Here is a 27,976-nt window from a genome sequence, read left to right as displayed (position 1 = left end):
CCTAAGCATCCAGTCTCTTGAATGGAATTTAGAAACATAAATCAGGTTCTTAATTGTCATGAATAGTGCACAAAGGTTTTTGAGGAGGAGGAGGGATGTGACTAACAGCTGGACAGCTGACTTACTGTGCTTTTATAAAATCTGGGTAGAGGAGTCAGTAATTTGACAACATAAACTTTTGGTGGTCAGAGGAAGTAGGAGAGACAGATTTTTGCCTGCTTCATTGCACAGGATCAAGGCGTAGCATTTCACCTAGTGAAGTGGGTTGGGCACTCCCCTAAAGACAGGGAAGAGGTCTGAAATTTCGCTTTGACTGAGTAGAGCCTAGAAGCCAGCATCCTGCTTCATATGTACTGTAATCATAGGTAATTCTATGAAACATGAATGACCATATCACCTCTTCCTGTGTTTTTCAATGGGAACAGCTGTGATTGTGGTGACAAAATGGGAAAAATAAGTTCTGTGCATCCTTGGATGGATCATTTTGTAAGATGGAGGAGGCAGAGATGCTTCTCCCAGATGTGTCACATGTAAGATAGCACCACACTACTCAGCTCACATGTAGCAGCAGAAATATGTTTTAATTGTAGATCCCTCTGGGCTCAAGCACCTAATAAGTATGAGGGAGAGCATGGAAATTGTGACACCCTTGCTAGGTCTTTAGGTACTTGGATAGTATGCAAGTGTTTTTCTATTTATTTTTTTTTCCTGAATCATGACCTGAAATAGAAGTAAGGAAAGATTTTCACATGATCCAAACTCTCTGATCTTCTTGTGGCTCAGTCATTTGAAGCAGTCTGCAGCTACATCTGCTGCATAGTTAGATAACCTGTAATTGTTAATTGTCCGATATTTTGGATATGAAATGTATTTTAACCAAATACAAATCAACAGACATAAATGACCCTAGAAGTCAATTAAACAACTCTGTTCAAAAAGAGTGAGAAGAAAATACATCTCCATTTTTTTTCCCTCTTAATTTAGCTCAGTCTTGAGTTAGGTCTGAAAAAATGATGGTTATGTATATTTTGTTTCAGGGGGAACCTGGCTTAGTGGGTGTTCCTGGCATACCTGGTCTTACTGGTTCCAAGGTAAATTAAATAAATATATAAAGTAGGTTTTTTTTTTTTTTTTTTTTTTTTGTGGTTTTACTCTCAACATCCTTTTTGCCAGCTCCCCAGTATCTACAAAAATTGTATTTGAATTATATATCCAGTTTTGGACTTGGACTTTGGACATGACAGAGGCATCATGATATACAACTTCACTATCAGCTGCTTTCTCACAAGAGAAGGAGCACGAGGCGTAGTGGCATGGACATGCCCACCAGTGTTACTGGGCATTAAGAGCAGTTGCCTAAGTCTCAGAACTATGCAGGGTCTTTTCAGCCAAGAGATACGCAGATTCAATAATATGAAATGTGGGCATCATGATCTCAGCACAATGAGGTGAGGGAAGCAATGCATTTTGTACTCTTCCATTTTAATCTTTTGCTCCTCTCCAGAGGTGAGAAGGTAGGAATGCCAGAACTTGCAAGAGATATGCAATTCAGAGTTTACTGGTAATATTTGTTAAAGTTGTCTTGCCCTTTTCATGATCAGATTTTGTTTTCTGTTGGTTGGAGCTGTGTAACATAAGAATTTTGTAACGTTAGATTTTTTTGAATTAATTTAGCTGTGGCTAATGTAGGCTAATATTTTTAATGTTGTCAAATGGAAATGACATACACTTTTTTCCCTGCACTTTTTGTTGACTAGATTTTTTATTTTCTCTGGTTAATAACCCCATAAATTGGTACAGGCAAAGACCTGACATTCTGAACAGAAAGGTTTATGAAAATGACCTGGGTGTGGACATGAGGCTGAATATAAGTTAATAGTGTTCTGCTAGTGGATGTAAAGTCAAGCACATATCGAACTACGTTAGGTGAACATCAGGGGATGGTGTTTCTCCGTGTGCTTGGTACTGGTGATCCTGCATCTGGAAAGTTGTGTCATGCTTGGGGCCTCCTCCATCCTTACTATTTTGAGAGATGTGGAGAAACTGAAGAGGCCCCAGCAGGTAGCTAGTGTATGTTCAAGAATCTAGAAAACATGGCCTGTGAGGAGAGTTTCAGGGCACTAAGTTTGTCAAATCTGACAAAGGGGAGCAATCAAGACTGTCCTGCAGGTCTCAGGAGCCCAGGAGACTGGTCGATCTTCAAGGGCAGCTTCCTAAAAGCACAGGATCTGTCCTTTGTGATATGATGGAAACTGAGCAAATATGGCAAAATGTCAGCATGGATGAAGTGGTCTGAGCTCAAAAAGAAAAAGAAAGTAAACAGTGGAAGCAGGCGTAAGCTACCCAGTAGGAAAATAGAAACATTGCCAAAGTGTGTGGTGATGGATTTAGGAAACCAAAAGCTCATCTGGAATTGAAATTAATGAGGGATTCTGAAGGGCAGCAAGAAGGGCTTCTCTGAAGTATTTTGGCTGCAAAAGGAAGACTGAAGAGAATGCTGACCCACTGCTTCATGGAGTGAGGGACATGGAAAAGGCTGAGAGTACTCAGTGCCTTGTTTACTTTGGCTTTTCACTAATAAAGTTTGCCCTCAGGCCTCCCAGGTACTTGAACCTTCTAGCAGAGTGTGCGAAGAATGTTCCTTGCCCACTGAAAAGGAAGCCAGTGTTAAGGAGCACTTAAGCTAAATGGACGCATACAAGATACCAAACAACATGCAGCCAGTGGCTGCTGAGGTGACTGCAAGGCTGCCCTCCGTTAATGTCAAGAGATCGTGATGACATGAGGAAGTTTTTCATGACTACAAACAGGCAGACATTGCATCTGTTGTCAAGAAGGATCCAGGGAAGTGCAGGCCAGTTGACCTCACCTCTGCCTCTGGAAAAAAATAAAAATAAAAATGCAGGAAATCCTGAAAGGCCTTTTTTAACACATGAAGGACTAGAAGGTGACTGGGAACACCTAGGATTGATTCACCAAGGACAAATCATGCCTGACAATCCTATAGGCTGCTCTAATAAAATGACAGACAGTTTGGATAAGGAGCAGTGATGCTGTGTACCTTGACTTCAGACAGGCTTTTGGTACAGTATCCAATCATATCAATGTAGTCAAATCTGTGAGATACGGACTCTATAAGTGGATTATAAGGTGGGTGGAAGATGGGCTGTATTGTTGGAGTCAGAGGTGGAATAACTGTGGTACAGTACAACAGCTGATGACTCTAACCACTGTCATCCCTCATGAATTGATACTGGGGCAAGTATTGTTTAGTGCCTTTATTAATAACCTGGATGATGTGTAGTGATGTTACTACTCCACCCTCCCAGATCTGGGGGAGTAGCCAGTGCTCTGGTAATGCAGGGGAAGGCTGGTATACAGAGAAACCTCAACATGCTGCAGAAGTAGGCTAATAAAGAAGTTCAGCAAACATTATGTTGCATCTGGGACTGAGGCCCACCAAGATGGCACAGTCAAGGCCCACCAAGACGGCCAGGAGCTTAGAGCCCATGATGTACAAGGAGCGGCTGAGGAAGCTGGCCTTGTTCAGCCATAATTTGAAACTATTTGGAAGGGAGCAGACTTTACTGCTATCTGCAAAGAATAGGTGTGCAGAAAAACAAGAGCCAGACTTTCCCAAGGTGGACTGTGAAAGGATAAGAGGCAATGGACACCAGACAAATTTTGACTCTATCTATGAAAAATTTTTATCTAATGGATTGGGAATTAAATAAAGACAGGATTTGCAATCTTACAAATGGGAAAGCTAAAGAAAGTGCTTTGCTTCTAGAAATTTGTCAAAAGTAAATAAAAGTTAGTTCTGCTGCATATCCAAAATTGGAGAAGAATGGGAAGCAGAATAGAATTTGCATACATTCAGAAATTATTTCAGTAATTAACCACTCATTTTTTGGTAAGAATATATGGAAGGTTACTTTACTAGATCACATATTTTGCATGCTTGGTCTTGGATATGCTTTTAAAACTGACCCCTAAGCTGTTGACTGCTTGAGTCACCCCAGCCAAAAAAGCAAACAGGGAAGAGACACTGCAGGCAGTGCTGAAAAATCTAAAGCTATTTAATAATCTATAAGTCTGCACATCTCCTAAGCTTTGAATTTAATTCCCAGATGTGTATTACACAATATTGTATCAATTAAACAATTTGGCAAAATGCTGCTACAAAGTTTGCAAGTTGTAGCCTGCTGTTTTAGTTTACCTCATTTAAACCTTTGACTTCTATATTTGGAAATGAAAATCTCTGAAGGGTGAAAGAATGTTTAGATATTGCTCATTCTAATTTTTTGAACGTAATTTAGAAACAATGCTATATGCTTTACTTCAGAATTCTTCCAGTCTTCTCATCTTCAAACCTGTAGCAGCCATGTGTGTTGTACTGAGGCAGTGAGACTGAATTTCTTAGGCTGGCAAAGACATGCAAACCATCTCGCTCTTTCCAGATGATTTAAGGGAGAAAGACAATGTGCTTTGCTATGGCTTTTAATTAAGGAGCTTTTGTACTACAAGTATATGATTTTGGCTGTATTTCTGTTGTATATCTCACAAAACAGACAAGAATGTGTTAATAAAGATCTGACTAAAACAGTTAACTATAATTTTTGTAATGTAGCCAGGTTGAAGACCATTTGACAGAGACATTAACAAAGTAAGAATGCTACAATAAGATCTTTTTTTCTGAGCTAAAAAATATCAAATTGGAGCAAGAAGAGCATTACAACAGGTCCTTTTATAGGAAGATCATTAAAGGATTCAGTTTGCCAAAATAAGACGAGCTTGAGTTAGTATTTCAAATTTTTTTATTCTTTTTTTTTTTTTTTTTTTTTTTTTAATACTTGGTTAATGGGACAAAGTTTTCAAAGGGAAAGGAATGGGTTTTCTTTCTCTAAGTTACATCTATATCTTTTTCTCAATTGAATGGGGTTTTGAGGCCTTTACAGATGACTAGTCATTTAAAAATTAACATGAAGGAATTCATAGGAATAAATGTATTAAACTCGTTCTGCAGAATACCAGAACTGTAGTGAGTGGGTTTAGTATCAACAGTTTGGAATTTTTAAAGCCAAGAAGATCCCTTAGGCCGAACAAAAATATGACTGATGATTGGAAAACCATGGCAGCTTTTGTAGAAGTTTTGCACATTTCTGATGCAAGACTGTCGTTATCCAAAAGTTTTTTTTGTGTTTTAATCCCATAATAAAACTGTAATACAATGTAATAAAAGTATTTTAAGGACTGCAATTATTTGAAGAATGCTTGCTTGAGATATTTATTTTATTGTTTTGTGTTCCAGGGTGAACGTGGCTTTGCAGGTAGTAAAGGTGAAGAGGGTGAAAAGGTAAATTATTCTGTTCATGTTATTTATTTATTTTTGGTTAATGTTTTCATATATGGCAAAACAACTGGAGCCTAGTTCTGAAGGCCTCTCTTAACCCTTTCACAGATAAAACTCTTACTTTTTGTTGTGTCAGTTATTCCTGAAAGGCTTAATAACAAGGACTTGTTTACGCATATTAATTAGCATAATCAACACTTCTTTTAGAAGCTTTTTTTATTTTTTATTTTTCTAAGAAACAATTAAATAAAGTCTAACAGAACCAGAACTACTTGACTCCAGTATTGTCTAGTGCTACCGTATTTCTATGGCAACTAGTAGATGTTTATTTATACAGAATGGAATGCATGATGAAATAGTATAGGTATTTATAGCACTCGAGTTATTGCTTTTATACATTACAAACGCTTCATAAAAACTTACTGAAATATGTTGATTGTAATTACTTAGTGTTTTTCATTCTTTTCTCCTACGAACGTAAATTCACCACAATTGCAAAATTTTACATTTTCTACAACATAACTAAAAACTAGTTTTAAAAGCTTAAGTTTTGTTGATATATTTCTGTGGACCTACACAGTAGTTAGCATGAGTTTTGTCTCCTGCACATATCTGACTCAATTTGAAATGATTTGATTGCTTGTCCTTGCAGAATGCAGGTGCATTTACCTCTTCCTCAAACTGGCAGTTCCATTCCCTTGCCAGATGAACTGGCATGTTGTCCTAAGGACCTTCATAGTCTCCTGGCTGGCATAAAGCTTCCAAGTGCAAATTCAAGGAGAAAATTTTCCTTGTTTTGCACCTGCGGGCATCAGAAATGGAACCTTAAACAGTTTGTCCTAATTGCAGACACTCTGCATTGGCCAGAAATAGTTGAAAAAGACATGAGCATTAAAATGGGAATTAAACTGGCCCTTTGGAAGGCTTTCTCAGTGGACAGAATGTTGGCCTGGGTTGCTCTAGGTGATGTGCACTAATCTTCTGTGTGACTGCAGACAAGTAACAGGTCATCAAAGGCAAAGCTGTGTTGAGGGACAAGTGGAAAGAAGAGGCTGTTCTTAGCTTGCCTAATAGGAATTAAACTAACAATAATAATAGTTTATAGTTGAGCTTTAGCTCCTTAAACAAGTTACTACCTGGTTACTGCTTTTTAGTAGTGTTTTGGCAGATTTGGATTAGGCAAACTGATTTAAGGATGTATCTTTTCTTGGACCATAGATAGTTTCTCTGCGCTTCAGCTCACTGTCTGAAAAAGATACAGAAAATCCTTTCTGCTGAATATGTGTCATGTGTTTATATGTTCATTTGTTTATGTAGAATCATATCATAGAATCATTTAGAGTTCTTTTCCAAACTAAGATCATCTGGTCCAACCTTTAACCTAGCACATACGTTTCTTTGTTTCTATGTCCTTCAAGATGAAGAATGAAAGATACTGAGATTCTGACAATATTCAGACTAAAGAAAATGGTGAGACGGTGGCAACTTTTGTATCTAAGAAAGAGCAGTATATTTGTGCATAGGCTGCTTTGGACAGGGGTATATTCACTCACTCACCATACCTCTTCAGAAGTGGCACACAGCTTTCCAGTGTTCATGTTTTAAAGAAAATATGTCATGGATTAATTTAAGCAGATTTAAAGTTGCAGAGGATTTTCTTAGGAGGAAGTATTCCAGTAACCAGGAAGGAAAAAATATCAGAAGTAAAAGCCAGCATCTACAGCAACTAAAATTTATCACGTGAAGATTCAGTCTCTAAAAAAAGCACTTGTTAAGCCTGAGTGTTTCTAGCTTCACAGACAGATCTTATTTCCTTCGTAGCATCATTATTCATCAGTTCTGAAGGGCTTGTTGATTTTTTTTTCATAATTGCTCTGCAGCTGTGCTGTGCTTTCCTTGAGTTATATGAATAAATTGTGTTTGGACACAGGCACGTGGCTCCAGCTGTTGCTGCCACTCTCTTTGCCTGATTTCCCGTATATTAAGGCAGAGATAAAATGACCAAATGACTGGCAGTAACATTTTTCTTATGTGGAAGTTGAGTCAGCACATTTTAGACTTTTTTCCTATTTGTTTTTTAACTTCAGAAGTTAATCAAACAATTCCAATTAAATGTATTTCCAGTTTAACTGTTAACAAGATATTCATCTGTCCTTCAGATAAAAGGAAATATATGAGTGGAAGAATCTTTATTTACCAGTCATTGCTCAAAAATAATTTTTTGAGCTACATATTGTGGTTTGTGAGGTAAGAGCGTATTTTAAAATAACGTGAAGTAAATCTCAACCTGGGCTTTAACAGTTACTCAATTTGTCCATAAATCAAACAATTTAGAACAACAATGCTGTTTCCAGTTACTAAACTCTGGTATTAAAAAAGGTATCAGTATCTTTGCATTATAACATACTGTCCAAAATATAATTGCTGTACTAATTTGTGTGTAGTAAACATGATTAAAAAGTCTGGAACTTAAAATATAATTTTTACTAATACAAACTCCTCTGCTAGATCTTGCATCTCAAGGAATAGGGTAAGTGTTTGAGTACTCCGTTTTTCATAACACCTAGAGTGGGTTACAGCTGCCTAAACATTAGGTATTTGCCGTTTCAAACTCCGCAGTCTCCAAGTGCCACACACAGCTGGCAGAGACAGCACAGAACCGATGGGAGAGCACCACTTTCAGGAGGGGCAGCTGCCACCATAGATTCAGAAATCAAAAATAGCACAAGATGTCTTTGTAGGCAGCTGACACACACTTCTAATGAGTTGCAACAAAGAAGGTGCATCAGGGAGATGTAGGCAACTGAGGTGAAAGTGATTGATCGTACGTAAATGAAAGATACAGGAGGCATCTTTAATTTAAGCTATTAAGGGAGATTCCTTAGGTTTAAAGGCTTAAATCTCTCTTAATTCCTTAGGCTTAAATCTCTCTTTAGGTTTAAGGGTTTCTTTGCTACACACACATCTCCTTGAGGAATCAGAAGTCTTGTTCTGCCTTCCTCCCTTTTTTTTTTTTCCTTTTTCTTCTTCCTCTTACGTTGAACTTTGCTCTCTCTTATAGCAGCCAATAGTAGTAAGGGAAGCTACAGAACTGCAATTGCATGTGCAGGCTGCAGGTTTTCCCTCCACAGGAAATATATTCTCAGTGTAAATTTTTTTTAAATCCTCCTTTGTATTCTTTGTGTTAGGTAGATAATGTCATTGTCTTATATGATAGTGTTACAGCTCGCAACATAAGCATTGGTCTACTGTTCTATAGCATGATTGAGAAAGTACGTACTGAGAGCAGTTTTAATTGTTTTGCTGCCAGCAAGGAAGACTATGTTGAGTGAATCTGTCTTCTGTGAACACTGTTCAGAACTGTAATTTTATAACAATAATATTTGAAAAAAAAAAAATTTAAAAAAAAAAAAAAAAAAAAAAGAAAATAAAAAAAAAATAATTTCTTTTTTTTTTTTTTTTTTTTTTTCAAAAAAATCAGAGGTGGCCTAAAAAATAGGATCCAGCAAAAAAGTAACAAGTACAAGCAACTACCTGTAGGGGAGAATAAACATGTTTTGAAGAAAAAAAAAAAAAAAAAAAAAAAGGAAAGAAAGAGAAAACAAACAACAACAACAAATAAGAAGTAGTATCTGCTTTCAAATTAAAATCTGAAGGTTATTTGTATCTGAAGCTGAACACAGGTGAATGAAGTAAGGCAGTTGCCAATGAAGGAAACTAAGATGTTTTAAAGTGCAATACTGTCTGCAACACTATGGAAATAGTCCTGTGCTATTCGTTATTGGTAAAGCTTCAACTTAAAAGTTGTTGGAAGGAGATCACTAGGAATGACTGATCTATGTCATACATAACCTTTGAGGAAGGATTGCATGAATGAAGGCTACTTAGTACAGAGTCAGCTGAAAAGGTGACCATATAACCAGTCTTCAAATACATAAGACTGCTGCCAAGAGGAAAGGAATGGTATAGTTCCTGTGTCTGTGGTGCAAAGTAACAGGCTGAAAGTGGGGCAAGGAAGATACTACGTAGCTGTTAGGAAATACTTTTTAATTTTAACACTGTTCTGTTGTTTGTTACGGAAGTAATTTCCTCTTCCGATGTTCTGCACTTTTTATCCTGGTTGCAGAAAAGGGGATGATCTATAGAAAGGCTTGATTCATTAAAATACTATCAGACTATCTCAAATGACTTTTCCATTTTCTGTTGATAGTATCAAAATAATGCAAGCTATCACACCAATTTCTAATTGGATAAACACAGAGAACAGCTAGACAGTTTCTTTTTCAATCTATATTCTTCTTTGCTGTTAGTGGCTAGTTAATACTTTCCTAACAGGTTACCCAAAGTGGTTGTGCAGCCTCTATCCGTGGAGGCTTTAAGACCAGCCTGCAGCAACTTGGTCTGACCTTGCAGCTGAGCCTGCTCTGAGCAAGAGGCTAGACTAGAGACCTCCCAAGGTCACTTCCAACCTCAGTTATCTGATAGTTTTTGACAGTGCACATGAGCATGATATTTTTCTGAATCAGTAAATGTGTTCACAGTATAAATCTGTGTAAAAAAGAAGAATATTAAAAAGTGGTATTAAATATATATACATATATTGTCAGGTTGAGATGTGAATGTACATTTAATTTTGAGTATGGACTAGGGAACAAAAGTTGTCAAATGACTTAGTGGAGATTTTTATGTACATGCTTTTCAGTTTCAGATAAGAACTGGATTTTGTTCACTAGCATTTTTTTTTTAAGAAGTGTATATACGTTCACACACGCTACTTGTTTTAGAGCGTCACATCTCTGGGAAGATCAGTGCCCTTGCTCAAATACCTGATCACCAGCCAGCTGATGCTCCCTTCCTCATAAAAGCTGCCACAGAATGCCTCTTTGGGTAGCAATGTACATGGTTGTTTGGATGTGTAAGTTGGTGTTGTTTTTGTTTGTTTTAATAAATATAGTTACACAGTAAATTGACCTAAATAGATGAAATCTAGAGGTCTCTGCAAAATTTGTTAAGTACACATTTTTTAAAAAAAAGAAGAATCTTTAAAATTTATTAGAGCAAAAAAATTGCCATGCGTCCTTTTTTTCCTTTTTTTTTCCTTTGTTAAATCATGATTTATCCTTTTTACCTCCAGATCCTTGCTTCCTTTGGTAATGCTAGCTAGTACTCTTTGCCCAGATCCCCCATTTTTCATCTCCTTATCTACCTCCTTGGTTAGAATATATATTTACTGCAGAATATGCTTCACAGATACTCTTCTTTCTGTAATCAAGCTAGAACACTGGTATTTCAGTTTTGAGGGACATGTGGAACCTCAACACCACATAAATTTTGTGATAATTTGGCACCCTGTGTGGAACAGATCTGTGTTTTATTTGGAAATAAAGTGGCAATTGAAAAGCCAACACATTGTACATGTTATTTATAGCCAAGCAAGTATGACAGGATTGTTGCTAAGAGATAATACTGGTTAGACAGAGCTAGGAAACCTACATTCCTTGTTTCACATAGCTTCTTCAAAGCACTGGTATAAAATCCCTGTTTCTGTTTTAAATCAGAGAGGCAATTTATATTGACTAAATTGCAGTACTAGCTGATTGCTCAGAAGACTCAGAAGATGAGTGACAGAGCAGGAGGATGACTGTGCTCTGGAGCTGGACTTTTCAATTGCAGATTTCCATGGCTGGTTGCTTTCCTTTATAAAGGATATTCCCCTCGCATCTCACACTGTAAATAGAGGATCTTAAAAGTGGATGTCATTGGAGTTGAGCTTTGTGTCAGTTTATGTGCTGCAATACTCACTTGTGAACACTTGATTTGTGGTGATTATTTTACTGCAACTCTTTGATTGATATTTGTCGGTAAAATTATATAAATAAAAAAATTAGATGTATTTGAGTAAGGGAAACTTTGGATGTGAAGCCATAATGACAGTCATACGTTATTTCCAAAGTTTTGTCCTTTTATCTTTACTTTTTATATGTTTAATTCTGCTTTTGCCTCTGTATACATGTGAGAAGAGAGATATAATCTGGGGCTTGTCCAGCCTAAATGTAGAAAAAAATGTCATCTGCTTCATTTTCTTCTAAACGCAGGATGTTCTTTGTATATATTTACTATTTTGTGAAGTACAATTTGAATTATCCCAGGAAATAGGGCTTCCTCTATTTCCTTTAGAAGAAAATTCCTAATAGATCTTAGTGTCAGGAAGATTTCCTGGAGGTTAACGTTTTCTTCTTCATCCTATCACACCTAATAAAATACTCCTCTATCTTTCATCCATTCAGAATATGCATGGCTATAAACTTCCAGCATGTCCCCATGTGTAGTCTTTTTCCCCATAGTGTTGAATCAACTTTTCTTAAATAAGCATAAGTAAATGCAGAAGGAGTCCAGTTCACTTTCAAGGGTGCTAGTTGAAGTTAGTCATTATTTACTTTTTCTGTCTAATATTTTGATGTTGATACCATAAATCTCAGTGATGAAAACAGTCCACATAAGAGGACTATCAAGTATCAGGGAAGCCTGCAATCTGCTTGAAAAATAGGAGCTTTTGCTCATGGAGTAGAAGACAGTAATGGATCTGGAAAATCTATAATTAAAAATAATAAAAAATGACAATTAAGAGAAGCAATTATTAATCCTCTTGTGTGTTCATACAGCTACTTGTCAGCTGTACTTTCTGCTAGAAATACTTCAGTATTTATATATAATATTAAGCGTAAAATATACTAAATTCAGTAAGCTGAAAATCTTGATATAACCATGGCCACTGAATATACAGATCTATAATTATGTATGTTTTTTGAAGGAATGGAAGGAAGTGCATTTTGCATTATAGACTGAGTCCAGTTCCCAGGTTTTGTTTGGATGGTGATTGAGTCCATGCCACTGTGCTGAAAATGTGGCTCCTTGCCTTTCCTAACCATCAAAATAGATATTTTAATTGAAATTAAAAAAAAAAAAAAAAAAGTGTGGAGGTAATTTTATAAAGTCCTTTAAACCCTATTTCAAGCAGTCAAGACTGGGTTCTTTACCAGTTGGATGCAAATGTGACCTGAGTTTTTTCATATTTGTCTCTTAATTCTATGAAGGGAAGAGTTTTCTCTCTCTCATCTTGTAACTATTTAGTTTTGTATTCACACCTTTTAAGCTGATGGGAACCAAAGTTGTTTTCTTTGGTTGTATGTGTATATATATATATATATATATATATATATATATATAAATATATACTATGACATGGCGAATAACATTTTTTTTTTTCATAAAGTCCTATGAGGTTAAATGTTGTTTGCAAGACAGCCATCTCAGTTAAAGGGCATGAAAGTGTTTTTATTTTAGATTTGTTTCTACTACAAAGATATTACATAAAATCACAGAATAACATGTACACTTATGTTTTAGGGGAAAAGGAAAAGCACACTTTTAATCCTACAATAAGTTCCTACCTGTAATAAAAGTAGTCTTAACTGGCATTTATCCCAGTAAGCTAAATGTTATCAGGGTTTGTCCTGTAGTTCTGTGACATTTGGTTCGATGTATCTATCTTCAAACTGCTTAACTAACTTGCCCTTGAAACAAACAAGCTTCATCAAAAGTGCTTGTTGGAAATAGTTCACAGCCTATGGTAACTTTTGAACTGTGCCTGGGAATTGTATGGGGAAGTGCTAGTTAGCCTCATTGAAATGTCTACAAGAGACCTTCACAGCTAGGGTCTATCAATTTATTGATATAGATGACCAAGTTCCAGGACCCAAGCTATATCACTGTCTAATTTACTTACAAATACCCATTTTGTCAGATTAAAGGTTCATCTAGCTCAGCATCCTGCTTCTAATGATAGCCAAAAGTGGTGCCTAGGGAAAAGCATAAGGACAGAGTAAGCAAGTACAGTGCTTCTCCTCATGTACTCTTTCAACCTCCAATTATTTGTGACTGCGTTCTCAGCCAGATGTGGTTTCATTGAATTTAGTAGTCTTCAATGGAGTTCTCTTCCATTAGTGTGTGCAGTTTCCCCTCAAATTCATGTAAACTTTAAGCATCTGCAGTATCCTGTGGTGAGGAATTATGGTGTTTATCTTCATGTTTGAAGAACCACTTCCTTTTGTTTATTTGGAAATTGCTTCCTGTTAATTTAATTTAATGTCCTCTACTTCTCCTGTTAGAAGATTCCTGTTCTCCCTTTCCATATCAATCAGGAATTGATAAGCATCTCTCATGCATTCCTAAGCTGTCTCTTCCAGTTGAGCAATACGAATCTCCTAGGACAACTGGTCTGTATTTGATCTTCCTAGTAGCTGTGTCTGGATGTGTTATAGTTCTGTTGCAAGGTTTTAAGATATTAGAGACAAGGCCTTCAATGTATGTAATATGACAGTGATTTTTTTTTGTTTGTTTTATTCTCTGTGACTTCCTAATATTTCATGACATTTAACTTCATTTAGTGCACATGTTCATATGAAATTTTGATTTTGGATAGTTCTCATAAGTAATGAGGTCATCTCAAAGTACAAGTATAAAAAGTCACATATCTATACAGAAACTGGTAATCTGCTATGCAATTTCTTCTGTTTTATTCTCGTGGTATACAGCAGTATAGGAGAGTTGTTGGTCCCACATTCATCCTTTTACTCTTGGTGGAAGAGTAGATGAGAGGCTTGAGAACATATGCACTTGTTCGTTATTAGTTAACAGATTTTTACTTCTTGAAACACAACCAGCCTCTGAGCTCAAATACGTCTTTGCACATTTAAAAGCCTAGAACATGCAAATAGAAGTGTAACATCTGTTTACTAGGTATAGTCATGATTTCATAATTTGTAAAGTTAAAGTATTTATCCTGGAAAGTATTTATCCTGGAAAGGATTTGTCGTGTCTTTGTATGCTTCATAGGAAAGCTGGTGTTGTTCACAAATGTGTACATATAATGGAAGATTTCCACTTCCCAATACATCCAATTAAGAAAATAATTGGCTTTAAAGTGTATTCCAAGTATAAAGTCACATACCTTCTTCCATTATGAACCCTTTTTTCACTGCTACATCTTTGCTAAATGTTAACAGTTCCACCTGAGGTACCGTGTGCTAGCCCTCTGCCTCAAAATGGCTTGCTTTATGAGGTTTGAGTGTAAACAATTTGTATCTTGCTGAGAACAAGATTAGTGGAGGAGAGAGAAGTGACTTTGCCAACATCTAAAAGCCGGTGTGAACTCTCAAGCTTTCTGCCTTGAATTAGAATATAGTATTTTACATGTGCATTTTTGTCTTTGAAAAGTTTTATTCTTCAGTATGACTTCTCTCCACCAATGTTTGGTGTCATCTTAAACTCTAAAAAGGCCATTTGCAGATATTTAGTACAACTTCGGTCCTCAAAGTTCCCTAAATTCACATTGCTCCCACAATGTGGAAAGTCTCTTGCATAGTAGGCCCAGATGTAGAGCTCTGGGCAAGAAAGCACATGCAGTGCTGTGCAGGAGCAGCCAAGGCTGCTCTGAAAGAGCTGACTGGGGTGGCAGAAGCAGTGTAGCTTCCTTAGTGGGCACTCTGTTGAGAGGTAACAGGAAAAGCAGAGTGCCAGGTCATTTGGCTGTGCTCCTAGGTAACAGTTACCTCTGTGCTGCCTTGCAGATCTTGGAGCACATATCCAGAGATAGATGGCTGTGTACCAGTACAGCTGTGGATGCCTAGAAAAGATTCACTAGCTTGGAAATAGCTAAAGCTGTAATTTTGGTAAATGGTAATTAATTTAAAATCAATGGAACAATTTTACCTATATGGAGTGATGCACACTTAACATCTAGGAAAGTATTCTCGAGAAGCAAAGAAATATCCACCAGAAGAAGTAGAGAGCACCGCATCATCTTCACTCTGTGTAGACATATTGAGGTCCTAGTTTCTGCTGAAGAACTCAGGGTAGTGTGGCGCCAGTGAGGTGAATGCTATGGTCAGGGCACCTGCGTACAGAAGAGAGGGTAGAGATGGGCATGGAACTTGAGTAGGGTGCCTGGGGAAAACAGGAAAATGCATGGCGTGAGCGCATTTCTGAGGGAGACGGAAGAGATGAAGAATAATTCATGAGGAATAATTCAGTGAGTACATCAGTGTTCAAGTGGGACTTCTTTAATGGAAGACCACCCTACCTTTTCCATTCGAGTGCTCTGCCTTCCAGCAGGTCCATGCCTGGATCTAGTCTGTAAGAAGTAAATCTTAATCCATTTCAGAGTCAAAAGTAGAATACAGAATTTATGGTTTCCCTGTTTTTCATCAGCTTGGCTGGTAAACTGTTTGTGTTCTGTGATGGATGGAATGTGTCTCGTGCTCAGCCTATATTTTTGGTTCACCAGAAAAGAGGAGTCATCTACTTCAGCTAGTCTGTTAGTTCAAGTGATAAAGCGTATTGCTGTGAATTAAAATATCCTCTCTTCTGACTCCACAAATCATGTTTGGTGAAAGGCCTTATAGTACAGTATAACAAAGTATTTTACTTCATATTTATCAAACTTAACAGTCTGAATTTAAAAAAGAAAATATATATATATGTTGCTGAGTCCAAAGAGAAGAAATGCCAGAACATAATTTTTAAAAAACTAAACGTGACTTTATTTGGATTAAAGAGAGGCCTGGAAAGGACCCATCGTATGTTTGTTTCCCCCAAATAGTCTCAGAGAAATAAATCTGACTGAAGTTCAACATCCAGTCATTTTGTTCAAACTTATTTTCATAACACTGCTTTTTAATTTATTTTTTGGTCTGCTAGCTATTTTTATTGCTCTATATGTTCTTGATTACCTGTGCCTTCTCTCTTCCCTTTTTCTGGCTTGCAACTTAACTTTCCTGTTGCAAGCACCCACACGTATATGGATTTGTTCATCTTTTTCCCCATTTTACTTTTGTAAAAGCTGTGTACGCTTCCCTAATATCTTTTCATCCATGGAGGAAAGGGTTGTTTTTAACTGGAAGTGCTGTGACCTTTGTAGGAAGTTTACCATACCTTGAATATTTCAGTTCCTTACAAACCTCATGGGCTGTAGGTAAGTTCAGGTGATACCATTGGTCTGGTCAGTTAGCCCAGATGGAAAATTAAAGTACTTTCATACTTTTTATATTCTCTGACAGCATAATCTAGGTGGGGTATTTCTTCTGGATCTCAGATCTAGTGATTGGTTTAGCTTTGAGCAAGTGTATTTTCTTGATTTCTGATTGCACGTGCACATTTACACCAACATGCTTGTTCATTTACATCTGTATTTATATGTTTATTTAAATAAGTAAGTTATCCTAAGTAATCCACATCTAGGAAGTGCAACATAATACAAGCATGAAAATATTTAGTACCATACTAAAAGATTTCTAAATTGAATCATTTTTTTTTTTTGATTGAATAGTGTGCTGTGCAGTTATTAAAGGAAATGACTTCTTTACTTTAAGACAGAAAGGAGGCTCAGGAAGAAGGTATTGCAGCAATAAAGAGTAAGCACAATCGAATCCCTGTTGGCAGCTGCAGTGTATTACTTTAACATAGTGGACTAAATAACACTAGTGACAGGCGAGCCTCCTTTCTCTCAAACTGGAGGCAGTTCTTGGGAACTGCTGAGCAAAGATAACTGCAAGAATGAGCTGGCAGGGCTCTGCAGAAGGAGGCCGTCAGTTTACTGCAGCTGCTACTATCAGTGAGATGATGATGTATGAACTGTTGCAGAGGATTATCCTTTTTGGAAAAGGAGAGTACTGACAGGTATCTAATTAGAAGAATAGGTTAATACAGAAAAATACAGTATTAATGCAATATTAGTGACCATCATATCTGAAAACATTATTTAGCATAAATCACTTGTAAGCTTGTGCGGCCTTATAATATTTTTAAGTTTAGTCTCATGTTGTGAGCTTTTTTTTTTTTTTTAAGTGATATTTCTACAGTAAGCATGAATACTATGAAGAAAATTTGCAGATGAAATACCTGTGTCAATTTAAGTCAATGGGCTCCCTAAATCCAAATCAGACTTGTAATCTTGGGTGAGCAGTTGTCACATTAGAGTGGTTTTTACAATTAGGCTACAGATCAGAATTCATGAACAGAGAGCAATGAAAGATGAAAAAAAAATGGCTATTCATATTGGTCCCTGTAGAACAGGAGATGACAGAACTTTGTTCATGAGTATGCCAAAAATAAAAGTCAATGTGAGGGGGGGAATCTTTCTACAACCTGTAAGGACAGAAGTGGTTGTGACTACTGAAAAGTCAGCAACGTATATGTTTAATGACTGTATTGAAATCTCCAAAGCATTTATTTCCCCCTTTAGCAAGAGATGATACTTGTCAAGGCAATATTGTCAATGAGAAGAACTGTCTTAGTTCTTTGTCTCTCCCTTTCCAGCTGCTTCTTCCTGTCCCCAGTGTCCCTATGCAGTGCTATTGAAACTGCTGGTGTGACACTTAGTAAAGCAAATAAGTCAGGGAACTCTTTCAACCCCCAAAGAACTCCTATTTACTGTTTTATATCTCATCAGGTTCTGTTTCTTCAGACTGCTGTCTAGCTTTTCTTCAGCAACCAGAGTATTTCAGAATTATAGACAAATTTTAATGACCAGAAGGTACTACAGTACTATGGATGATTTTAGGGGCTGAATCAAGATCAGTGTGATTACTTTTGGATGAAGCTAAACAGAAAGATACACTCCAGGAATAAGCCTAAGGTGCTTCAATTGCTAATGGATGTTGAGTTCATGAAAACAGACTAAAGCAGACAAGGTAGGTTTGGAATAGGTTCCACAAAACATGTACAATGTGAAAATCTGGTTCTCTGCATCAGTTATCTCATAGATCCTCTTCTGTCATGCCATGCTGTTTGCTGATGTAGACAGAACTAGAAAATACTTATTTTGAAGAAGACCTGACCTAGGCAGAATGCAAGTCCAAGCAACAGGTTGCCCAGAGAAGCCATGGATGCCCCATCCCTGGAGGTGTTCAAGGCCAGGCTGCATGGGGCTTTGGGTAACCTGGTCTAGTGGCAGGTGTCCCTGCCCATGGGACGGGGGGTGGAACTGGGTGATCTTTAAGGTCTCTTCCAACCCAAGCCATTCTGTGACTCTGTGGTATTAAGGCTGTTATCAGTGATATGCACAAAAGCTAAAGAATGGTAAATTGTACAGAAGCACATGCCTGATGTAGTTAATCCCATCAGCAGCTTTATGCCTCTACTTTTTGTGTGTCCTAAATGTTTAGTTTAAGAAACTGAAGAAGCTAGCTTAGATGAGCAGCTCTGAGCTGCAAAGCTCAGAGATTCTGTGACAATAAGTGGAGACTCAGTTGTCTTAGATATCTCTGGAGGAGGAAGGGGTATGGTGTGGCCAGTATATATTGTGCAAAAAAGAGATACAGAAGGAATTTGACCTGTGCCCTTATATGAGTTCTATATACTTACAGAAGGCAAAAACTTGCTCCTGTTGTCAGTAGCCATCTGGCAGATAGAGATCAAATTTCCCAGGATGCTCTTTCTAAAGATGCCTCCCCCTTACAACAGGCTACAGAAAATTCTCTGTCCTATTTATTCTAGACACTTCACTGCAATGTCGCCCAGCTAGAACAGAAAGATGGCAATTTTCTTCATGTTGAGTATCCTATGGGCTGGTTATAACAAACAGTTGCCAGTAAAGTGGAAGCTGTGGATTTTGACCCACCTAGAAAGGGAGAAATTTTCTTGCATGAAAGCTGTAATTACTATGTTTTGTGCAAAAGACAGCCATCCCTTACGTTTATAGCTGTGTTTTGAATTACCCTTAGTAAAGTATGAGCAAGGTATGCATATTTTGAACACGGATCAAACCTCCTTCTCAGATGAATATCCATCAGAAGACTGAACATCTTTATCACATCTTTAGATTTTATCAGGGTCTATGAGAACTTTGTTGAAACTCCAGGGAGCTCCTGGTCTAAAGTTTGTATTCCTGTGACCTTAATAAACTTCCCCCTGTACCCTAAGAAAATGGAGGTAAATGATACTGCTGCCTGTGTGGGCCTGATGAATGCAGTTCAGAAATAGTCACAGCTAGAGAAAATGCCATTATTTCTGTTGTCATGTGGTAGAAATAGAGCTGAAGATGCAGCCTTTCCAGAATAGACGTAGTAGTCCATCAGTTTGTGCAAACACTTGACATGGCTGTAACCATCTGCAGAACATCTTTCAGAGTCTAAATAACAATAGCAGTAGCCTGCCAAAACCATGAAAGTATGGGTGTTCTGTGAAAGCAATACTATTTGTCAACTACTGACAATAACAGATTGGTTTAGGTTCCTTAGGAGACAAGCCTTGAAAAGAAACTAGTTTATTCCTCCTACGGAAAAATCTTCATTCAACACTAAGGCTAAGCCAGTATAAACAGAAACCTCCTCACTAAAAGGCAGATAGAGATTTAAACAATTGCAGCTGAAAGTCAAATGCATTTGTAGTATTTATTTAAGAAAGGAAAAAATAGAGTGCTCATTAAATCAGACAGATTTTTCTTTTTAGTTTTTAATCTATTGGTAGATACACAAGACACTAAAATTCAAAAATATTGTAAAGTTTGGTGTTAGCAGCTTGGAGCCAAATTCAACTATTAAGTTTTGTTTGAGAGTGCTACAATAGAAAAATTCTGTAAAAGTGCAAATATTTGTTGAAGTCCAAAAGAAGTGTTATGATTCCGTTGTACTAGACACAGCACAAAACCAGAGCAGACCATTTATCTCTTCTGAAAGATACAATATAAGATTTAAGACAAAAAATGGGTTCCTGCAGAACAACCAGACTTGATTGATTAATAAAAAGTAAATAATATAAAAAATGATGATTTACCTATTGACGTATTTTTATGAATAAAAGTTGAATGAAAAATTTGTAACCTGAAATTAAAACCTGAGAATATGTGATCAAATAACTACCAAAAAGGTAGAGGTTGGGGTGTTGGTTTTGTGATTTATTTTTCTCATTGACATTGAAAATTTTCTCATTGATATTGAAAGGTACAAAGAAAAAAAAAATGGCAGTGGCAGACAAGCAATGATATCATGCAGAGCAAAGTTTTCAACCTACAACATCTAAATTTCTTGTGGCAAAACACAAAGAAAGTGTGAGAGCATCAAGAAAGATGTGAGCATCTTGAGCCTGAGCAGAGTTAGTTTGGAGCATTTATGATTGAAAACAAAGCTATGTGTTAGATTGTGGTTAGTCTTGTATAAATAAATATAAAAAGTGGGATTTATCTAAAATTGCAGTAATTTTTCTTCTTATGCAGGTTAAGTTCTATCATCCAAAAGGCTGAGGTTGTGTCATTATGTCTCTTTTACTCTGATAAGTCTATTAAGAGGAATAAGTCTATTAAGAGGAAATGTATGCCATGTAGTATTCTACATAGGTTATTTTTTTGTTTGTTTGTTAAAATATTATTTAATGTCTTTCAGTGTTTCATTAATAATCTCAGATAATAGCTCTGGTCTTCACGAAGGATCTTTGGGAAGTCCTTTAGATTTCCACCAGCTAGTGTTATGCTGAAGATAAGGACCGAGGTGAGATTCAGAGGTCTGAGAGGAACACGTTAAGAGATCAAAAGATTATTCAGCTGTGTTTTCAGGAAGGTGTCACTGTTAGGCATGCTGTAGCATTCTCTAGATGTGAATAAAAAGAATTGGCATTTTCTGAAGGTTTGGTTCTCAAGGATGTCATAATTCTGTAGGCCATCAGCATGTCCTGTGTTCACTCTTCCCTCATAACTTTTTTTTCAAACTTTCTACCATTCTGAATTAGAGACGAGTGCGTACCTAAAACCTGGCCATGTTCTATGAACAGCACAGTGCCCTGAACTATAGGCTCCATCCTTCGTTATTCTGATCAGTGACGAGTAAACAAGAATAATTACATGGATTTTTTCAATTTGCATTTGGCTCATCCCAAAATGAAGCTTGGCCTTTTGAAAACAGCTTTGTGTTACAGACTCAAGCTCCCTGTATGATCTGTGATAATCCCCATATCCTCTTCTGCAGTGCTACACAAATTATGTCTTATTTGTTCATTTGATTTCTACAACTCAAGAACACTACATTGTAATATTTGTTGAACTTTATTTATTTTTTTAGTGGCTGTTCTTATTGATTGAGATCATTTTATATTTTAAGGTTTTTCTACAAAGAATAAAAATAGATGGCTGCCTCATTCCTGTTGACAGGGAGAGACAGTTCAGCAGTGCAGTTTTGGATCCATGGATTGGCTTGGCTTCAAGTCATTCTGTGCCTAAGATTTTGGACTCAACTGAGGTGGTAGTTTGCCTTTATATAGCTTCTCTGGGAGCTTGCTCAGAAATGTACTGCATGACACCAAGCAGTAGTTAGCCCCTATGTACTTCTTCAGCATTGCTCAGTCTACATAAGTGAAGCAGGAAGGAAAGATCTTTCTCCTGACACATTATCCAGCTTGGCCAGGCACGACACCTGTTGTTTGTGGCTCTCTCACTAGACAGTGATGGCACAGTTTTGAATCAGAAATGTTTTGGTCATAGTTTCTTGATAAGTGTAGCTGCTCAGCTCTCTGAATTGCTGATGCCTGTAAAGTGTTGTGATCACCTGCTTTCATGCTGAGTCTGAGTATCCTAAATAGGTGTGTTTGGAAAGATACGGGGTTCACAGTGACATCCTTCCAGGTCACCGTTGTTGATTTTAGTTTATAAGTGTGGTTCTGCAATGTTTTACAGTGTCTCTTTCTGACCCTGCTTAGGTAGCAATCTTAAAGTGGGTTAGAGCCTGTTTGGAAATAAGCCGCTTAAGTGACTTTTCTATTTCCTTGCATGGTTCCTCCCAGTCTGAATGAAGACAGGATCATTACTCTGCCTTCATTACTACTCCTTCTAAATGGTATTGTGTTTCAGCAGGCCGGAGGTGCTTCTCCTCAAGTACCACTCTTTTCCTGTCGTATGTTATCCCACCTTTTGTAGAAAGCTTACGTGTCAGACAATAAGAACATTATGGGATGGAGCCCTTCATAGTCCCAGCTTTCCAGAAATGTATGGGTAAAAAAAAGACCCATATGGTGTTTCTTTTTTGAGCTGAAGATCCTGATTTGTTAAATTCATAATTTATTTAGGAATAATCAAGAAGCATTACTATTAGCTAGGTCCAGTTTATAGGGAACTGTGGAGAAATGGTTGCAAGCACACAAAATTCACATAGAGCATTCTGCTGTAGCAAAACCCAGAACATTTTTTTTAAACAAACATAATTATCTTAAAGATTGTGTGGGGTAAAATCACAGAGTTTCAGAGGTTAAAAATTACAAGGTTATTACCTTGCATACTGTGGAGAATATTTTTGCTATTGTGAAAAATGGTACTTTAAAAGAGTTTGGAACAATGGATATCAGGGGTTCAGAATTAGTATTATTAACAGAGCAGCACTGCAAATTAAACTTTACCTTTTTAGATATAAATGTATTTTATTAATACATTATTTTATACATTATTTTTATACATTATTTTGCCTTTATAATAAGGAGTAAATATAATGCAAGGAAAATTAGGCAGCCTAAAAGTTGCCAAGTGACTTAAGGCAAGTTGGTAAGACTGCAGTCTTACAGAAACCCTGAGCAAGCTCCCAGCTCTAATTAGAGAATGTTGCCACTGACTGCAGTGTATCCAGTATTACGCACACAAGACTGAATCCCTCCTAGCACTTATACTGCAGCAACCCCATCGTCTTGTTCCACTGGGGCAATTAAAAGCAGAATACACCCAAAAGAATGCAAAGAATTCAATGTTATATTGGATTAGTTTTAGTTAACTAATAAATGAGTAATGGCACTTCCAGAGTTTTGTCATCCTGTTTTTGCAAATAGTCTTCCCAAATAGTCTTTAATTGTCTCATCTGAGTATAGTATGAGCAGGCAGGGACATGAGACAGAAAATGGCATTAACATGTTTTTTTCTCTGTTTTCTTTTTTTTGTTATTCTATGAGGTAACACACAATGTTGATTATTAAGAGCCTCATCTACACTGCAGAGTGGCTTCAGCAGTTCTGCAAATTGGCTACGTTTGAAACTGTTAATTATGCAGCATAGTGCACTCCACAAAGGCAGAAATGAGCATGGCTTGGCTCAGTTCACAGAAAAATAAATTGTAAGAATAGGACCTCTGTTTGATTTGAATTCTTGCTTCACAGAGGACATGAACGTTGTGCACAATAGGCTTGGCAAGTACAAATAATTTACTCTATTAAAAAAATCAGAATAGGTTCATAGTAAAATGGCATACATGGCAGGAAGCCTGGGGCTCTTGGGATTCTGCAGGGGTCTGGGGCTCACTAGAAGAGGGTGCTTTTTATCATTTTGTCTGACAAACATTTTAAATCTGAGTATCATGTAAATCCTGAGGAAGGGAGTTTTTCTTTCTTCCCTGCATTCACGAACTGCACTTGTATGTATCTAAAACCATTTGCCAAAATTTTAAAGTTACTGTCTGCTTGCTGAAGAAGAAGGCAGGCTCCCTAACACATGTGCTGCTAACATCAAGGCAAATTGGAAAGGTGAGGGAAGGGTCTTCTTGCATTTTAGCCTCAGTAAATGCATGTTTTTGTTTTTGTTTTTGTTTTTAATGTAAATGTAGATGTAGGATGACAAATTATCACACGATACTTTTATCTAGGGTTTCCAAATATATGTTAAGGAATTTACAAGTTACTACTTCTGAATCAGAACTGTAGACATTTATACAATTTTCTCTTAAAGTACATAAACAGATAAACCATAGAAGACAGCTCCATAAATTTGAATGTTTCTTAAATCTCCTAGAAATACATTAAAATAAGGAGTTATTATGTAAATAAATGACTGTACCTTTGTAGATGCTGCAAGGCTGTTGCAATGTGACTTAATACCAGCTGAAAGACAGTGAAAACAGTATTGAATGTCCAGTGTGTCCCAGTGATGAAAACTAAAATTTAAATTGATATATATATATATAAGGAATATATCTGGAACTTCAACTGCTATTTTTTAAAATGTTATTGTAAGAAAATTACTATTTCAACCAATGCCTTAATCTATAGAATAAGAGAACAAAGAGAACTTGATAGTTTAAACATACTAAAAGAACCAGTGTTAAAATCCTGTAACTATTTGGTGTCCTTCAAACTATTTCCAATGGATGCGTTGATAGATCATGTTTAAAGTTTGGTGTTATTGACAGGCAAAAAAGGCAATACTCGAGGAAAAACCTTAATAGGGCCATTCAAACTAATGCACAGCGTTAGGTTTGTTATCAACAAGATATATTGAGATGGGAACAACAAACTCCTGCAGACATCTTTTGCATGCGATTATTAAATTCACAGTTTGTGGTTGTTAATTTGTTAGTAGGCTTCAGTTGTTTGAGAAAGCTCATACAAACTCATTTTGCAAAACTCATTATTAGATGAAATGCCCTCTGTCATTGCCACTGGAGAAATAGCTTTGAATCAGGATTGTGTCACAAATGGAATTAGCTGAATGATCTCAGTTCAGTACCATTTACCTAACAGAATTATGAAGATTATGCTGACATAATGAATAGGTTCTGCTCAAACATATGTAGTCCACTGGAGATAATTGAACTTCAGTGTGAGGCTGTTCCCTTTCTTTGGTTGAGAGCTTGGAGTCTAGTAAAGTCAGGCCTCAGGCTTTTATCAAAATGACGTTATTTTTATAATTTGGTAAAGTTCAGCCTAGTGACACAGATGAGACCTGTTGGTTTTGGCATTCTCCCTTAAGTTATGCTTTTTAAGCAGATTTTGATAACTTCTGATGAAATCTATAACTAGGATAGTAAGGTGCATAGAGATAGTACGGAACTGAATCCCTTTTTGTATCTTACAAATAATATTGTGTTTTATGGTCAGTGTTTCGTAAGGAAGCCCAGGAACCAACCTGTATCATTGACTCTAAGAATCTTTCCTGCCATTTTTTTTCCATTTGATTTATAGATTAGATATGTCACTTATATTCATCCTTGTAAGAAATGATTTTCAGAACAATGTTCATTAAAAAGTACCAAAATGAAAACAATTAACTGTCCCTCACTGTAAATTTCTGTTTGACCATATTGTTGTCAGGGCACTGTGAGAATTAAGAATATTTTTCTGTGGTCAGTCTTTATGGATGTTCAGTAGCACTGTGAATTATAAAATTCTTTAGCTCTTGGTGATAGACCTATTTTCAGGGTCATTTATTTGGAAAGAATTTATTTTGAAATGTAAGAAATAATTTAGTTTGTGCGGTCAGAAATGTATTTGTAGAAGTGCATGTAAAACAGACCAGAATCTTCAAATATTTTTCCTGTTACAAAAGTGTCATGGTTTAGTATTTATCTTGCAAATGTAATTAAATAAATATTCATTTTTTTAGGGTGAAAAAGGAGATAAAGGAGAACCAGGACCAGAAGGCATTCATGGAAGAGAGGTAAACTGAATGTGTTAATATATAAAAATTAAAATATAAAACAATTGAGTAGAAATTAAAATAAAACAGGCTGAAAGCTTTTAGGGGGATAGGCAAACAATGAATTACAGACTTTGTGTAAGGAGAGTGACAGATTTAGAAAATGTGTATGTTTGGAGAGTTAATATCCACAAGATGATGGGCAAGAAAAACAGGTGCGTTCAGTTGAGATACGAGGTGTTAGGCCTTAATATTGGATGGGAAAGGTGTAGGTAAGAATATGGTAGGTTCCATGATAAATTTGCTTAGAGTTCATGAGGTAGACTGAAACAGGCATGGGTACTGAAGCAACACAGTATTGATGAGAAAAGAGGGCATTTCTGGAGGCAAGGTAAAGCTAGGCCTGGGTCCTTGATTGCAGAAAAAGAAAAGCAAGTGCACAGACTTAACCATTCCTGGGTGAGAGCAATGGGTCATTCACTGTGCCATGTGGCTCATGCAATAGAGAATTTGTAGTTAAAATTTCACTTATATTCTCTGATAGCTTTTACTCACTATTTAGCTAATTGATCTGGCTCATATTTGAGCTGTGGTGTGAATCTAAATTTAAGAAAAAAGTACTAGATACTCCTGGTCATTGAGTTCACATCCATGCTTGAACTTGAGCTAACACTATAGATGTGCCTGGTAATAACTGTTACTTCTGCCTGCTTTATTTTTATATTTACTTCCAAATATATTAAAATAAGAGGGCAGAAAATCAGAGGTTTGTCAATGTAATACTGAAATAGCAAACCAGCATGTTTTGAACAGCAAGATTTAAAAATAAAAATCAAGCTATCAGTTTTCTTTATCCCCCTCTTCCCCTCCTGTCTCCTCCTTGACCTTAACTGGAGGTCAACCTGAGTTTAAGTTTTGATAATGAAGGGTACTGTTGGATTCCCAACTGCAAAAACTGAAGGCAGAGAGCATCTCACAGAAGGACTGAACCTGTCTGTCTAAATTCTTTGGGGAATGTCTGGCATTATGATTGGAATTCTAGCCAACAATGAGATATGGGATTTGGAAAAAAACATTTCAGCAAACCTTTTTCAGCAACATTACCAAAAGAGTGAAAGGTTCAACTTTTCACACCAAAATACAGCCGTGCTGTGCTTACTAAGAACACAGGGAATGCATGTGGTTATTTGTGTTGAACTATATATACAGTTTAAAATTTTTAAAACAGCCTACAAGATCATCACACTTTTTGTCACCTGGCTCTTTACACATACTGTAGCCATAAAAATATGTTTTTCCTAGTTTAATGCTAGATGAATCAGACTATTTGCAGCAAATAGTGGATATCCTTCATGCGAAAACATATACCATATACTGAGCTGAAACTGTGTTTAGGTATTCAAAGAGGTATTCTCTTGTAGCCTGCCTGTCTGTAAAGGTGAACCATATACTTCTGTCATGCATACATATATGCTGACAGCATGGAAAAACACATCTGTGTTTCTTTCCATAGCTCTGGGGACATTTCTGTGTTGGTCTTACACGATCTCCTTTACTACATGGGATCTTGTTCCATAAATCTTTTAGGATGAGTAAGGTATACCAAGTATCTGGTGAACTCTAGAACATATTTGACATTGTGGCACTGAAAGTGTAAAATATCAAACCTTTATAATTTGGAACGTTTAGTGAACTGTTGTAGTGTGTGAGAAAAGTGGTGATTATCATCATGGGAATTGTCTTTAAAACATTTTTGAAGTAGAATTGCACAAGGCAATATAACACTATATTGTTTGAATCTACACATAATTCCTTTTTAGCCACACAAATAAAAGGCTTTGGATTCAGTTATCAGAGTGCATGGAGATGCCAGTCATTAAGTTTAAATTTAAAGGACTGTGTATCATTGACTCTTAGTTGCTATCAGTGTCTCTCAAACTCATTCCACATACAGAAATGTAACATCTGATATTTCCGAAATAATCAAGTTAATCTGTTTATATGGGTGTAATCTGCAGTGCTGTATAAAGAAACCCTAAAAACACTCAAAGCTGGTGGTATCAGCTGTTGGCAGCTGTTGTCTCTCTGGCTGGGGTAGTGAAGGTTTCTGTACTCACAAATGAAGAACTTGAAAATGATGACTGAATATTTTGTCTTGCACAAATGGTAGAAATGTATGCAAATTTATTTTA

The 27,976-nt window shown here is 36.7% G+C and overlaps 1 protein-coding gene across 9 annotated transcripts in view; it reads left to right on the top strand.

The window, feature by feature from the left end:
• The window catches only part of COL19A1 (collagen type XIX alpha 1 chain), a 219,392-nt gene that overhangs the window by 85,833 nt on the left and 105,583 nt on the right, over positions 1–27,976 (top strand). For 8 of the 9 annotated variants that reach the window (XR_004749526.1, XM_035322084.1, XM_035322088.1 and 5 more), the window contains 3 exons: positions 1,038–1,091; positions 5,312–5,356; positions 25,752–25,805. Coding sequence is in view for 8 of the 9 variants with exons in the window: in XM_035322084.1 (XP_035177975.1) it covers positions 1,038–1,091; positions 5,312–5,356; positions 25,752–25,805 (153 nt within the window). In the remaining variant the exon portion in view is untranslated. The remainder of the gene's footprint in view (positions 1–1,037; positions 1,092–5,311; positions 5,357–25,751; positions 25,806–27,976) is intronic. The other variant, XM_035322085.1, reaches the window with a different exon arrangement.

Source organism: Oxyura jamaicensis, chromosome 3 (genome assembly GCF_011077185.1).
Source record: "Oxyura jamaicensis isolate SHBP4307 breed ruddy duck chromosome 3, BPBGC_Ojam_1.0, whole genome shotgun sequence".
Lineage (NCBI taxonomy): Eukaryota > Metazoa > Chordata > Aves > Anseriformes > Anatidae > Oxyura > Oxyura jamaicensis.
The sequence above is the reverse complement of the archived record's forward strand: the minus strand, read 5'-3'. Positions and strand labels throughout refer to the sequence as shown.